This window comes from Pan paniscus, chromosome 3, assembly GCF_029289425.2.
Source record: "Pan paniscus chromosome 3, NHGRI_mPanPan1-v2.0_pri, whole genome shotgun sequence".
NCBI lineage: Eukaryota > Metazoa > Chordata > Mammalia > Primates > Hominidae > Pan > Pan paniscus.
Genome location: NC_073252.2, coordinates 182,423,823 through 182,439,890, shown reverse-complemented (window position 1 = coordinate 182,439,890; position 16,068 = coordinate 182,423,823). Strand labels below are relative to the sequence as shown.

The window sequence follows — 16,068 nt, the reverse complement described above, 5'->3', positions numbered from 1 at the left end:
AAATATTTGTGCATTCCTTAGATCATTTCCTTAGAAAAAAACTGCTGATAAGAATTCTGGGTCTTAGGCGGGCACGGTGGCTCATGCCTGTAATCCTACCACTTTGGGAGGCCAAGGCAGGCAGATCACCTGAGGTCAGGAGTTCGAGACCAGCCTGGCCAACATGGCAAAACCCCATCTCTACTGAAAATACAAAAATTAGCTGGATGTGGTGGCGCGTGCCTGTAATCCCAGCTACTCAGAAGGTTGTAGCAGGAGAATCAACTTGAACCCGGGAGGCGGAGGTTGGAGTCAGCTGAGACCGTGCCACTGTACTGGGCAACAGAGTGAGACTCTGTCTCAAAAAACAAAGAATTCTGGGTCTTATTGGTTCTAAAATTCTTGACATATAATATCTTTTGGTCAAGTTCTTAATATGTGATTAATTCATTTGGGCTTAATTGAATAAATAATTTATGCTAATGTTTGAAAACTTTTTGAAGTATAATAAGTTGTCCCTGCCACCCTGTCTTCTTCACCTTTCCACCTGCTAAACATACACACAGGTAACCTTATAGTTTCTTATATATCCTTCAAATTTCCTTTCGTACATGTAAACAAATATGAATTTTTTTTATTTTTATTTCCTGTCTTTACACAAATTGAAGCAAACTATGATCTCTGTTGTTGATCTGTCTTGGTGAACATCCCATGTGCACTTGTGTTCTGTAAATGTCAGTTGAGGTCAAGTTGATTGAGAGTGTAGTTCAGAGATTTGGTCTCCTTACTGTTATGTTTTTGGTGATGGGGCATGGTCTGCTTGATCTATCAGTTACATAGAGGAGGTATTTTTTTAACTTCTGCTAAAAGTCCATTGACTTCTGATGTAATTTTAAATATGGTGACGTTTACATCTACCATACTGTGTTTTCCATTTGCTCCTATTTTCTCTTTCTCTTAGAACTCATTTTGCATTAGTTGAATGTTGTTTTTGTATTCCATTTTATTTTCTCTATTGGCTTCTTAGCTATACCTTTTTAAATTTTTTTCAGTGGTTGCTCCTGGGTTAAAAATATACATCCTTAAATTAGCAAAGTCTCTTTAGAATCAGTGTGTTATCACTTCATACATTCTACTTAACAATTAACTACCTTCCACTACATACATGTAATTACATAACAATATTATGTATAATTCTATTTATCCATCCCCATCCTCTGTGCTGTTTTGTCATATGTTTTACTTCTGTGTTACAAGTCTAACCTTACGGTATTGTCATTTCTGCTTGAAAGAGTTGTTTTTTTAAGAAAAGTATGAGAAGCAGCAGCTCTATAGTCTTTTACCTGTCCCTCTCTCCAGTTCACTGATTGCCTGCCTGTAGATACTAGTTTCCATTTGTTATCTTTTTCCATCAGCCTACAGAATATCTTCTAGCATTTCTTTCATGGCAGGTCTGCTGGTGACAAATTCTCTCAGATTTTGTTTCTCTGAAAGTGTTTTTATTTCAACTCTGTTTTTGAAGGATATTTCACTGGCCGTGGAATTCTGAGTTGACAGATTTATTTCCCAGCTCTTTATACCATTCTGTTGTCTTCTGGTCGCCATGGTTTCTGATGAGCCGTGAGTTGTTTCTTTCCCATGTACCTTTACCTTGTCCTGTGCCCCCATTGCTGCTTGTCCTTTGTTATCGATTATGTTGTTATCCCCATGATAGTGCTTCTGGTAGGCTTTATGTGGTCTCAACCTGGCACATGGGCAGTACTCAGACAAGGACTCTTAGGACACCCCCCACAGGCACCTGTGCTCTCCTGAGCAGCTTATTCCAGGTGCCTCTCAGCTGGGTAGGATTGTCATGCCCTGCTTAGACTTCAGCTCACTATACCCCATCTAGAAATTGTATGTGTGTGGAGTGGGGGTGGTAGTCATGGGGTTCACCTTCCAAGTTTCCCCTTTCTCCAGGAACTCAGTCTTGTGTTGCCTACTGTCCAGTGCCTGAATAAAATTGCCACCCGTATTCCCCCATTTTATGGTTGTTTATGGCAAGAGAGCTAGTTTGGAAGCTGTTACTTCACCATAGCTGGAACAGAAATTTGAGCTGATTCCACATGTTGTTATCTTAAGTAATAAAAGTTCAGCTTTTCCATCAAGGCAACAATTGTTAAAAGTCAACTGAAAGTTTTATTTTCTCTTATTTTGTGATAGTTTTGTTTGCAATGCTTCCTTGTATTACTGTAGATAATTTATGTAACTAATCTGTTTTAGAACTAAATGAGAATTGTAGCTAAAGTTTTTTTTCTTCTTGAGACGGAGTCTTGCTCTGTTGCCCAGGCTGGAGTGCAGTGGCGCAATCTCAGCTCACTGCAACCTCCGACTCCCGCCAGGTTCAAGCAATTCTCCTGCCTCAGCCTCCCCAGTAGCTGGGACTATAGGCACGCACCACCACACCCTGCCAATTTTTGTATTTTTAGTAAAGATGGGGTTTCACCATATTGGCCAGGCTGGTCTGGAACTCCTGACCTCAAGTGATCTGCCCGCCTCAGCCTCCCAAAGTGCTGGGATTACAGGCATGTGCCACTGTGCGCAGCTAAAATATTGAATGACAGTTTGGTGACAGTCTTAATCCTAATGTTTTAAGAGAAAGAAAACTCTTCTTAAAAACTTAATGCTTTTTTTTTTTGTAGAAAACTCAGAAAAAAGGGAAGATGTCTCATGACAAAAGGAAGAAATCAAGAAGTAAAGCCGTAGGCTCAGGTAGAGAATGATGTTTTATACTTTGTCACTCATTCAGGAATTTCATAAGAGAAATAAGACCCTATTCTTAATTTGTTATAGTAGTAAATTGTAAGTACATAAAATTGCCACTTTTAAAAATTAGGAATATGTGACTTTGGAGTAACATTTTTTTCTAACGTTTTGTCATGAAAATTTTCAACATGCAACTAAGGTGAAAAAAAATTTATAGTATATATTCATATACCCACTACTTAGATTTTACAATTAACATTTTATTATTTACTTTATTAGATAGGTAGTAAAGCAAGTATTAATCCATTAATCCAGTTTTTAAGGCATTTTAAAATAATGTAGACATCAGTACTTCCTCTGGAATACATAAGTACGCACATGATTAACTGGAGTTCAGTGTGTGTTTACAGTTTTTTCTTTGAATGTAAAATGTACATACAGTACAATGTGTAACTCAAGTCACTGTCAACATGTAAAGTCTTTACTCCAGAAAGTTCCCCCATGCCTCTTTCATGTCAGTCCCCACCCCATTATCTCCAGAGGCAGTGGCTTCAGGGACGCTTTTTCTGCCCATGGATTAGTTTTGCCTGTTCTGGGATTTTGTATAAATGGAATCACATAGTGTGTACTCTTTTGTGTAAGGCTTCTTTCACTCAGCATAGTTTTTTTGCAATCCATCTATGTTGTTTGGTGTCATTTTTATTACTGAGCTTATTCCATTGTGTGATTACACCACAGTTGATCCAGTCTCTTATTGATGGACAACTGAGTTGTTTTCAGGTTTTGGCTATTCGAATAAAGCTGCTGTGAACTTTTTTTTTTTTTTTTTTTTTTTTTGAGACTAAGTCTTGCTCTGTTGCCAGGCTGGAGTGCAGTGGCTTGATCTCGGCTCACTGCAACTTCTGCCTCCCAGGTTCAAGCGAATCGCCTGCCTCAGCCTCCTGAGTAGCTGAGACTATAGGCCTACGCCACCATGCCCGGCTAATTTTTTGTATTTTAGTAGAGACGGGGTTTTACCATATTGGCCAGGATGATCTCAATCTCCTGACCTCATGATCCACCTGCCTTGGCCTCCCAAAGTGCTGGGATTACAGGTGTGAGCCACCGCACCCAGCCAGTGAACATTTTTATACACATTTTTTTGCGAACATATGTTTTCATTTCTCTTGGGTAAATGAAAAGGAGTGAAATTGCTGAGTCATAGGGTAGGCATATGTTAAATTTTACAAGAAACTGCCAAACTTTGCAAACTGCATTCCCAAAGTGGTTGTATAATATAGTTTTATACTCCTACCAGAAGTTTAAATGTTTAAGTGCACAGTTTAAATGTTACTAAGAATATAATGAATAACTTCATGTGAATAAATTTAAAATAGTTAGGGGAGGCTAGTGGGGAGCAGGGGAGAGGGTGAGGCTGGTCAGCAGGTACAAAGTTAGAATTAGATAGGAGGTATAAGTTCAGGTGTTCTGTTGCACAGTAGGGTGATTATGGTTAATATTACACATTTCAAAACAGCTAAAAGAGGATTTTTAGTCTTCTTACCACAAACAAATGATAAATGTATGAGGTGATGGATATGCTGAATACCCTAATTTGATTTTTTTACACAATACAGACATGTATTGAAACATCACGCCGTACCCATAAATATGTACAATTACTATGTGTCAATTAAAAATAAAATTTTAAAAGTGAATCCACCCACCCCCTAAAATAGAGGAAAAGGAGATATTAAAGAAGGAATTAATTACGGAAGAAGAGTAGACTATCCTGCCAATGGCTTATGTTAACATACAGAAAATTGGGGGCCGGGCATGGTGGGTGCACCCGTAATCCCAGCACTTTGGGAGGCTGAGGTGAGAGATTGCTTGAGCCCAGGAGTTCAAGACCAGCCTGGGCAACATAGTGGGACCCCACCTTTACAAAAAATTTTCAAATCTAGCCAGGCATAGTGGCGTACACTCGTAGTCCCAGCTGCTTGGGAGGCTGAGGTGGGAGGATCACTTGAGCCTAGGACTTCGAGGCTGTAATGAGTAGTGAGCGTGCTACTGCATTGCAGCTTGGGCAACAGAGTGAGACCCTGTCTCAAAAAAAATTTTTTTTAAGAAAAAAAATTGGGGTATGCTTTGCAAATTGATAACACCTTACAGATGTATAGTAATTTATAGTTTTTGTAAATGCATTCACAGATATTTTCTTGCTTGAGTCTCAATAAAAGGGAGAGCATTGTTTTATTCCATTTATCATTGAGGAAACAGCCTCTGGAAGGTTAAATGGCTTGCCTGAGATCTTATGACTAGTAAGAAAGAAGCTCAAACTAGAACCAAGGTCTTCAGATTCCTGTCTGGTATATTACTGTATATTACTACAATTATTTAAATTAATACACTGAGTAATCTTGCTGTATCCTACAAGTGGCCTATCAGATAGATTAAAATTCAGAAAATACAGCTAACAATGAAGAGCTTATCCCCAGTAATGTTAAATAACAGCACAATACTAAATAAAGATGCAGTAAGGTGATTAAAAGGCAGCAATGCTTTTGGTTGCTTTAGCAGAAATAGGAGAACCAGCGAGACAGCAGTTAGAGTGAAAGTGTATGTAGGGGTGTGCGAGACTGTGCACAGGGATAAGAAGTGAGTACGGCGCCTCCTCTCTGATTGTTCAGCTGTAGCTATCTTTTACAATTTGGTGAGACTATTTTTGTGTCAGGCTTTTAGAACCCTGGACCTACAGCCAAAATATGAATAACCAGCATGTTAACTTATCTTAATATTCTAGATACTTCTGACATTGTGCACATTTGGTGTCCAGAAGGAATGAAAACCAGTGACATCAAGGAGTTGAATATTGTTTTGCCTGAATTTGAGAAAACCCACCTAGAGCATCAGTAAGTCTTTTGATGATGTGGTATATTTACCTAATAAATTTCCCCTGAAGCACCATTTTTGCTCATCCTACAGTTTTTGTTATGTACTATTTTCATTGTCATTGTTTTAGATATTTTTACATTTTATTATAATTTTTTCTTTAATTCTTTGAAGAATTCATATGTTTTTATTTGTCCCAAATATGTAGACTTTTAAATTTATATTTTTGTATTAACCTTCTATCTTAAATATGTTGTGGTCAAAGATCATGGTCCAGTGATACCTTTTTTTTTTTTTAATTTTGAGGCTTTCTTCATGACCTGGTACATGATCTGTGTGGAATTTCCAATCATTGGATCTAGATAGAATGTCTAATTATTGGATCTATGTTCAGTTTTTCTTGGTACTTCTATTCATTTGTGCTGTATATATTTAGAGACTATTAGGAAAATCATGTTTAAAATTGCTCTGTCTTGCAAATTGAACATTTTAGTTGGTCACCCACTCTATTCCTAAACATACTTTGTCTTAAAATTTATTTTACCTGATACTAATATGCATCATAGTTTTCTTTTGCTAGCATTTGCCAGATTTTTTTATTTTTTTGAGATGGAGTCTCTCTCTGTCTCCAGGCTGGAGTAGAGTGGAGAGATCTCGGCTCACTGAAACCTCCACCTCCCGGGTTCAAGCAATTCTCCTGCCTCAGCCTCCCAAGTAGCTGGGACTACAGGCATGTGCCACCCCGCCCAGCTAATTTTTGCATTTTTAGTAGAGACAGGGTTTCACCATGTTGGCCAGGATGGTCTCAATCTCCTGATCTCGTGATCTGCCCACCTCAACCTCCCAAAGTGCTGGGATTATAGATGTGAGCCACTGCACCCGGCCAGATTTTACATTCTTTTTAATTTCTTTTACTTCCAACCTTTTTGCGACCTTAAATTTTAATTTCCTTATTAGTCTTTTTAAATACAGTGTATCAGTCTTTGAATTTCAACTGTTTAGTCCATTAACATTTATTGTAATATCGATATATCTTGAACAATATGTTGATATATTGTTACTTCTTTAACTTTTTTATTCTACTTTTTGATGTTCTGAATTTTTTTTAACTTAAAAAAGTTGTATTTATAACTCCCCACCTTTAATTCTAAATTAAGGTAGATAGAATTTCCCCTTCTGTTGTGTGTGTCTGTCTCTGTTTTTAAGACAACAACAAAATTTACTTAGGTATTTGATCACTTTTATCTCATATATTTTCTTGCAATATCCTGTAGATAAGTATTTTCTCTTATTTAAGCATTTCATCCAACACCTCAGTGTGACTCTTTATGTTGCAAAACTTCTAAACCTTCTGATTATTTTGATTATACCCTCGAATTTGAATGACAGCTTAGCTGGATATAATACTTTAGGTTCTAAATTATTTTCTTAAATACTTTGGAAACTTTGTATTCTTTTACATCAAGTGTTGCTTTTGGAAAATTTGATGTCTATCTAATTCTTATTTCTTTGAATGTGATCTGTTCTTTAGCTCTCTAAACTGTTATTTTTTTCTTTGATATTCTTAAATTTCACTATATTGAGTCTGACCTTTTCATTCCAAGGTTTTTTAATTTTTTATTTTTTTATTCTATTGCTGCTGAACAAATTTTTTTAATTCTAAGAATTTAAAATATTTTTATCCTGATTTTCTTTTTTGTTCTCTTATCCTTTGCTTCATTCACTGGGAGATTTCCTCAATCTAAGAAATTAGATTTGCTAATTTATTCTTAGAAATATCCATTCTGCCATTTGTCCCATCTGTTGAGTTCTTTATTTAACTTAGCTTTTATATTAATATTTCTGCTTTTTTTTTTTTTTTTTTTTGAGATGGAGTCTCACTCTGTCACCCAGGCTGGAGTGCCGTAGCGCGATCTCAGTCCCTGCGACTTCCACCTCCCAGGTTCAAGCGATTCACCTGCCTCAGCCTCCCAAATAGCTGGGATTACAAGCATGTGCCACCACGCCCAGCTAATTTTTTGTATTTTTAGTAGAGATGGGGTTTCACTATGTCGGCCAGTCTGCTCTCAAACTCCTGATCTCAAGTGATCCACCCACTTTGGCCTCCCAAAGTGCTGGGATTTCAGGTGTGAGCCACCGCGCCCAGCTATTTCTGCTGCTTGCTTTGTGTCTTGTATTCATGTTTTATGCTGCTAATATCTTCCTTAGAATATCTGTTGGGCTAATTTCAAATTACTGGATCAGCTATTCTAAAATACCTGCTTCTGGTAAGGTTTCGGATATAATATGTGTTTTCCGTTTGAAATAGTTGGGTTCCTCCAGCATCTTGTTATTCCAGCCTCTGAGCTTATTTTCCCCTGGGCCTGTCAGCTTCTGTCAGACAGTATGTATAGAAGAAGGCCAAACCCCAGTCCCTGTTAGTGCCCGTCAGTGCAGGGGGTGGGGTAAGCCCTAGGATGGGCAGCCTCAGCGACTCATCTCACAAAACAGCCTGTCAGGTCAGCACTTCACTCCTCGCCCTCCAGAGAGGAGCAGCAGGAAGAAAAGATGGACTCTGGGTCATCATTCTCCAGCATGGGGGTTTGGCTGGGGAAGGGTGAGGAAACAGCTGCCCAAAGTCAGTCAGCCTCCCATGTTTTTCTCTAGGCCCCACAAGTCCAACCCCAGTTTCAGTCTTGAGGACACAGGGACAGAGGTCTCAGTTGCTGCAGGGGGCAGGGGAGCGGGGGTGAGCAGGCACACTATTGATGAGATCGGTGATGGGAAGAGGCAGGAGTCAGTTTCCTGCAGCTCTCTATTCCTGCCCTGGCCACAGCGCCACTCCTTACAGCAGTCATCCTCTCTACATGACCTTCCCCTCAGGGTTTTCACAGCTTTCTCCATTTTCTTGGTATTCCCTCTGTAGTTCTGGGTGAGCTTGGGGAAAGGAGCCAGCCTGTCATGCCAACTCATCATTATCATTGTGAGAAGTGCCTGTTTTACTCTTCTTTATATTCCAGAGCCAGTTTCCTGTTAAAACTAGGACAGTTCTGTTAACACACCCAAGACCATCTTGCTTGTGTTATCCTTTACCTATTCACAAATCTCTTATAGGAAGCTTATTATAGACTTCTGATGTTTTAGGGAAAATGGCATTGTCCCCTTCTAAATCATTTCTTATATCAAGAACTTACCACCCAGTGGGTAGTAAGGACACAGGGACAGAGGTCTGAGTTGCTGCAGTGGGTAGTAAGTTCTTGATATAAGAAATGATTTAGAAGAGGCATAGTATTTTTTCTTAGACTTATTGCAGTACAACCTTGTGTTTTTGTCATACCAAATAAGAATTCTGGTGAATCACTGATCTCATTTTGTTTCCTTGACAATATGGTGTTCTCAGCCACGTGAAACACTTCACTCTTTCAAAATTAAGTCAACAACTGTTTAAGGGTCTGTTTGTAATATCCTGTACCTAGCACTCACACCTGAATAGCTTCACTGTTATATCAGTATGAACTGATGATAAGCAGTTTATGTATAAGTAGGGAAGTATGCCATGAAATGCAACATTACAAACTCTTAGAATATTCTATAGCTGATTCAATTAATTGAATTTTGCCAGATGTTTAAGTTGCTAGAATTTGGAAGAGCTGTCTTGTGTAGACCATCACCTTTGTGGTTGAAAGAATCCATTGATTTATCATTACAAGCCATATGCAGAGAGGCCTGACCAGTTTTTCTTATTTAAAAAACAAAACAAAACTTTCTTTAGATGGGGGGTCTCACTGTGTTGCCCAGGCTGGTCTCCAACTCCTGGGTTTAGGGGACCCTCCCATCTCAGCCTCCAGAGTAGTTGAGATTACAGGCATGTGCCACCATGACTGGCTATATTTTAAAAATATTTTAACATCTGAAAATAATGATTTGATATTATATTACATTAGAAATTCTTTTTTTTAAAGTGGGGCTTATGTAAATTTTTAATTGTGCTAAAATACACATAACATAAAATTTGCCATTATGCGTTTTTAAGAACACAGGTCAATAGTGTTAAGTATATTCACGTTGTTGTGCTACCAGTCTCCAGAACTTCTTTATCTTGCCCAACTGACATTCTGTACCCGTTAAATCACAATTTTCTATTCTCCACCCCATCTCCAGTGCTTGGCAACCACCCTTCTACTTTCTGTTTCTATGAAGTTGACTACTTCGAATACTTCACGGAAATGAAACCATCCAGTATTTGTCTTTTTGTGACTGGCTTATTTCACTTAGCATGTCCTCAAGGCTCATCTGTGTGATAGCTTGCATCAGAATTTCCTTCTTTGTTAAGGCTGTGTATTGTGTATATACAGATAACCATTCCTCCATTCATTGTTTATCCATTCATTCATCAGTTGACACTTGGGTTGCTTCCACCTGTTGGCTGTTGTGAATAATGTTGCTATGAACATGGATGTATAGAAATACCTCATTATTCATGAATTTTTTTGTTCAATGCGTAATAACAAGTTACAACTTTTTTTTTTAATTAAATGTCTTCTTTTGAGATAATTGTAGAATCACGTGCAGTTGTAAGGAATAATATAGGGATTTTATCATATGCATAGGTTTGTGTATTGCATCACCTCCAGGATCCTTGTGTTCTCGTGCCCCCCCTGTCTTCATGTTGCCCTTTTATAACTACACCCACAGCCCCAAGCCCTGGAAACCACTAACCTGTTCTCCATTTCTATCATTTCATCATTTCAAGAATGTTATATAAATGAAACTGTATCGTGTGCAACCTTTTGGGATTAGCTTTTTTCCACTCAGCATAATGCCTTGGAGATTCATCCAAGCTATTGTATGATTCCATTCCACTTCATTGCTAGGTAACATTCCATGGTATGGGTATACCATGGTTTGTTTGACATTCACCCATTGAAGGAATTTGGGTTGTTTCCAGTTTGGGGCTGTTAACACACACAGTGCTGTAAACATTTGGATACATTTTTTTTTTGTTTGAACCTGAGCTTCCATTTCTCTGGGATAAATGCCCAAGAGTGCAGTTGTTGGGTTATATGGTAATTGCATGTTTAGTTTTGTAAGGGACTGAGACTGTTTTCCACGGTGTATGATCTTATTTATGATCCAGATTCTCTACATCCTTGCCAGCATTTGGTGTTCTCACTAATTTTTATTTTAGCCATTGTGATAGGTGTGAAGTGTAGAAATATTTTCTTTTTATTGTGTGTTAACTGTGTGCAACTTGTTAAGCAGCCCATCTCTAGAACTAAAGCCTTATGAAACGGTAGCTTTGTACCCATTCGAGCAATGACTCCTCATTCCTCCCTCCCCCAGCAATCACCATTCTACTTTGTCTCTATAAATGTAACTGTTCTGGGTACCTCATATGAGTGGAATCATACAATATTTGTCCTTTTGTGACTGTCTTATTTCACTCAGCATAATGTCCTCAAGGCTCACCCATGTCATAGCATGTGTCAGAATTTACTTTTTAAGGTGGAATCATATTCAGTCATATGTATACACATTCATGTCACTTAACAACGGGGATGTGTTCTGAGAACTGCATCCTTAGGCAGTTTTGTCATTGTGTTAACAGTGTACTTAAACCAACTTAGATGGCATGTACTAGGCTTAGGTGTAAGCCTAGTACATGCCGCGGCTATATGATGTGTTGCCTATTCCTCCCAGGATACACACTTGGACAGCATGTTACTGTATTGAGTACTGTAGGTAATTGTAGCATGATGGTAAGTTGTGTATCTAAACATAGAAAAGGTACAGTAAAAATACAGTATAAAAGATAAAAAATGAGCCTGGGCAACATAATGAGACCTGTTTTCTACAAAAAAGTTAAAAATTAGGCGTGGTGGCATATGCCTGTAGTCCCAGCTACACGGGAGGCTGAGGCAGGAGGATCACTGGAGTCAAGGAGTTTGAGGCTGCAGTGAGCCATGATCACACTACTCAGTCCAGCGTGGGTGACAGAGTGAGACCTTATCTCAAAAAAAAAAAGATGAAGTATGTTACACCTGTTTGGGGCACTTAGTAATTTATTACCTAGTATTATGTAGTATACCTAAGTATGTGTGCTATACTTTTACACAGCTAGGCAACACTATAGGTTTGTTTACACCAGCATCACCACAAGTATGTGCATAATGCATTGTGCTATGACATTATGATGGCAACAGTGTCACTAGGTGATTAGAAATTTTTAGCTCCATTATTGTCTTATGGGTCTACCACTGTATGTGCCATCCATCGTTGACTGAGACATTGTTATGTGGTCATGATTTTAACACATTTCCTTTATCCATTCATCTATCAATGGACACTTGAGTTGTTCCCACCTTTTGGCTATTGTGAATAATGCTGCTACAAACATTGGTGTACAATTGATTTTCAAGTCCGTGCTTTCAATTCTTTTGTGTATGTACCTAGAAGAGGAATTGCTGGATCATGTGGTAATTCTGTGTTTAATTAATTTAATTAATTTATTTTTTTGGAACTGCCAATACTGTTTTCCACAGTGACTATATCATTTTACATTTCCACCAGCAACACAAGGGTTCCTATTTCTGTACTTTCTCACCAACACTTGTTGTTTTGTTTTTTTTTAATAATAGCCATCTTAATGGGTGAGTGAGCCAAGCCAGGAGAATCAGAGCCTGGCCACCAGATCTCTTCTCCCCAGTGACAGAGACCTGAGGGAGTTTCTTTGAGTCAGCTTTATAGTTTCTGAAGAACTAACACCTGATTTATGGCTACTTTTTGGCTAGTCCAGATGTGTTACACAGTTGCTCCTCCTTTTGCTAACAGGCAAAGAGGGAGGGAATAAAGTCTGCTGGGTCTATCAGTTAGTAGGAAAAGATTGGGATTATCCATAAGCATTTCTACCTTACTTGGTATCACCTGTGAGGTTGGTCAGTATCAGGGAATTAAGATGACCCCTTACCAGAGGGCTTAGGGAAAAATATCTTTGTTCTTTTTCTTTTGCTGATACATGTTTCCAGTATTTTTTTCAGGCTGAACATTGCCATCTTAGTTATTTAAAATGGTGCTCTCATATGTTCATTGCAGCATTATTCATGATAGTAAAGACGGAATCAACCTAAGTGCCCATCAACTGTGGGTTGGATAAAGAAAATATGGTACATACAGACCATGGAATACTACACAGCTATAAAAAAGAACAAAATCATGTCCTTTGCAGCAATATGGATGCAGCTGGAGGTCATTATCCCAAGTGAATTATTGCAGGAACAGAAAGCCAAATACCGCGTGTTCTTGCTTATAAGTGGGAGCTAAACATTGGGTGCACATGGACATAAAGATGGCAACAATAGACACTGGGGACTCCTAGAGGGAAGAGAGACAGAGGGATTCAAGGACTGAAAACAACCTGTTGGCTACTATGCTCGCTACCTGAGTGGTGGGGTCAATTGTACCCCAAACGTCAGTGTCGTGCAGTATGCCCATATAACAAACCCCTTAATCTAAAACATGGAGATTATTAAAAATAAGAGATTAAAGATATTTTTAAAATAAAAAAAGGTATATGCCAAATTGTATGTGTATGTTTGTTTGTATGCTAAGCAAATGAAACACCTTTCAAAATCCATCATGGTACTTAGACTTTTTTTTAATTCCTCTACAGACAAAGAATAGAATCTAAAGTTTGTAAGGCAGCCATCGCCACATTTTATGTTAATGTGAAAGAACAATTCATCAAAATGGTAAGCTCACTGACATGCATTTGTTGGTCTAAGGTTTTTTTTCACTAATCCTGTAGCAGCATATTGTTGTCTTAGAAAAGCTTGCATTTGCTGGCAGTATGGTAATAAACTCATTAGAACTATTCATATTCCACATAACTGTTTTTAAACTAAATGTGACACATGTGAAACTAATTAACATTTACTTTTGGAAACTAATGTACATATGTATTTTTTGTTTTGTGTAGCTTAAAGAAAGCCAGATGTTGACAAATCTGAAAAGGAAGAATGCTAAGGTAAATTATTTATGTGATTAGAGTCATAGAGTCAAACACAATACTAATGTAGAGTTATGCAAAGACTTGACTCTGGGTTTACAGCCTTTAGAGTGTGAGTAGATTTCATAATCTTGTCAGGCTTTTATTTGGTTGATCTTGTGGTCGATACGGTTGGTATTATTAATGCAAGGTAAGGAATGGGGATCCTAGTCACTTTTGTTTCCTAAGGCTGCACGAGTGTCAAAATAATTGTTTTTATAATTAAAGACAGAAATTTAAGCCTTTTATTAATGTCACAAAGTTAGCTTTAAAAAAACTACCCAGTCCAAAATGACCACTTACATGGATAAATATTAATATATATTTATTGCTTTTGTGGATGTCGAAAAGCACAACCTTTTAGAATAAAGAACTGTCCCAGGTAGGACAGCCTGGGAAGAATACTGGGTTAAGGGTCAGGAGACCTCATGTCTAGTCCTGGCTCTGCTGCTTCATTGCTATACCACCTATACGCTGTATACCACTGGGTCTGCAGTGGGTGACAAGCCAGCCAGCATGAGAGTCTCCTTTGCTTACCTGGAAAGGGTTGGACCAAATGACCTCTGAGCGTCAGAGGTGAATCCAGGAGTGGAAGTCCACCTCTACATTTAAAGTAGAAGTGGACTTGAAATACATACGTTTTCCTTCCAGTGATTGCAAGCTCTGGGATGTTTTTGTTTTTCAGTTTTAATCTCTTATTGGTCATTTCTGCATTGCTTATTACGGAGTGGGAACATTATGAATGTCTAACAATGGAGAATTAGGTAGTCACTAAAAGTGACTGAATGGCCGAGATAATAAAATATGAAATATTTCTTTTAAAATACAGAGTGGATCACAACACTCCCCTGCTTTGATAGTTTCCTAGTATGCCTAGATAAAATCTCCTCACTTTACAGGTCACAGGGTCCAGTAAAGACCTGGCCCCTGCTTTCCTTCCTCTGGTCATTCTGAAGTAGATACCCCTGCTTTTCTTTTCCAGAGTTCTCTCTTCTTTTCCTACATATCACAAGCTGTAAATACATACTGTTTCTATGTAATGTCTGTCTTCCCCATTAGACCAAAGTCTGTGATGGTAAGAATTGGGTCTGTCTTGTTTTCCACTGCACTTCATTACCTGGCAGCTTATGTGGCAGTGCTCAAACAGTTACAAATTAATTTTAACACAAATGATTGTGTTACTTAGATGATTTCAGATATCGAAAAGAAAAGGCAGCGTATGATTGAAGTCCAGGATGAACTGCTTCGGTAAGATACTGTCAAATCCTGTTTGAGCACTTACCTAAAAGGATGTAATGATGGTGTGTCATTTAGGGGAGTGACACTTGCTGCTGTGATGTATTAAAGCCCCAGGTTATCTTCAAGCTCCGATACTCAGTGAAGGCAGGGTATGCTGCTTAGTTGCCCCACCTTTTGGCAAAGGAGAATTCCACACTCATCTATCTCCACAGATTTCTCAGCTCTGGCCTTAAGAGATATAATGCCTAGATTCTAGAATTCAGCTGCCTGGGTTGAATTCTAGAATCTACGCATTAAACTGCTTGAACTGCTTGGGTTGAACCCAAGCTCTGCCACTTACTGGCTGCGCAACCTTGACCAAGTTATTTAATGTCCCAGTGTCTCAGTTCCCTCTTTTGTATATAGGCATCATAATAATCATACCTATACTTCACAGAGTGTTGTGGAAATTAAATGAGTACATATATAGAAAGTGCTTCACAGGGACAGGCGCACACAGTAAGTGCTGTGTAAGTGTTGACAATTGTTTATGTTGTTATTGTCGAAGGGTATGCCTTGGAGTGACATGCATGTGAATCCACTCCCAAGTGTGGGCCAGGTGAACTTACCAGGCCCTGCAGGCCAGGGCTGCCCCCAGTTTCTGGTTAGGAAGACTGGAGTGCACATCAGCTGTCAGCCCCCAAGTGTGTTTTGAGGCCAGGGCTGTTGTGAGAGCTAGAGGCTTGGTAGTAAAACAGTGCTAGATGTGGTGTCTGCTCCTGAGCTTAAAAATAGCTTGAGAAAGACAGTGATATTATCAGAAAAGAATGTGTATAATGAAAAGTTGAAACTTTTAAAAACTCAGTCAAAACTAAGTTTTAAAAAAGAGGCTGCTAGGCCGGGCACGGTGGCTCACGCCTGTAATCCCAGCACTTTGGGAGGCCGAGGTGGGCAGATCACTTGAGGTCAGGAGTTCAAGACCAGCTTGGCCAACATAGTGAAACCCCATCTCAAAAATACAAAAATTAGCCGGGTGTGGTGGTGCATACCTGTAATCCAAGCTACTCGGGAGGTTGAGGCACGAGAATCGCTTGAACCTGGGAGGCGGAGGTTGCAGGGAGCCGAGATTGTGCCAGTGCACTCCAGCCTGGGTGACAGAGTGAAACTGTGTCTCAAAAAAAAAGAGAGACTGCCACAGGAGTTTAAGTGAGAGAAAGCAGTTGTCTAATCTG

General features: G+C 38.9%; 1 protein-coding gene across 8 annotated transcripts in view; it reads left to right on the top strand.

Annotated features, from left to right (window-relative positions):
• The window catches only part of CENPU (centromere protein U), a 39,180-nt gene that overhangs the window by 18,481 nt on the left and 4,631 nt on the right, over positions 1-16,068 (top strand). For 5 of the 8 annotated variants that reach the window (XM_003823463.6, XM_008977114.5, XM_008977112.4 and 2 more), the window contains exons 7-11: positions 2,661-2,730; positions 5,507-5,615; positions 13,244-13,322; positions 13,550-13,597; positions 14,805-14,866. In XM_003823463.6, coding sequence (XP_003823511.3) covers positions 2,661-2,730; positions 5,507-5,615; positions 13,244-13,322; positions 13,550-13,597; positions 14,805-14,866 — 368 coding nt within the window. The remainder of the gene's footprint in view (positions 1-2,660; positions 2,731-5,506; positions 5,616-13,243; positions 13,323-13,549; positions 13,598-14,804; positions 14,867-16,068) is intronic. The other 3 variants (XR_612680.5, XM_057302231.2, XM_063604017.1) reach the window with 1 other exon arrangement.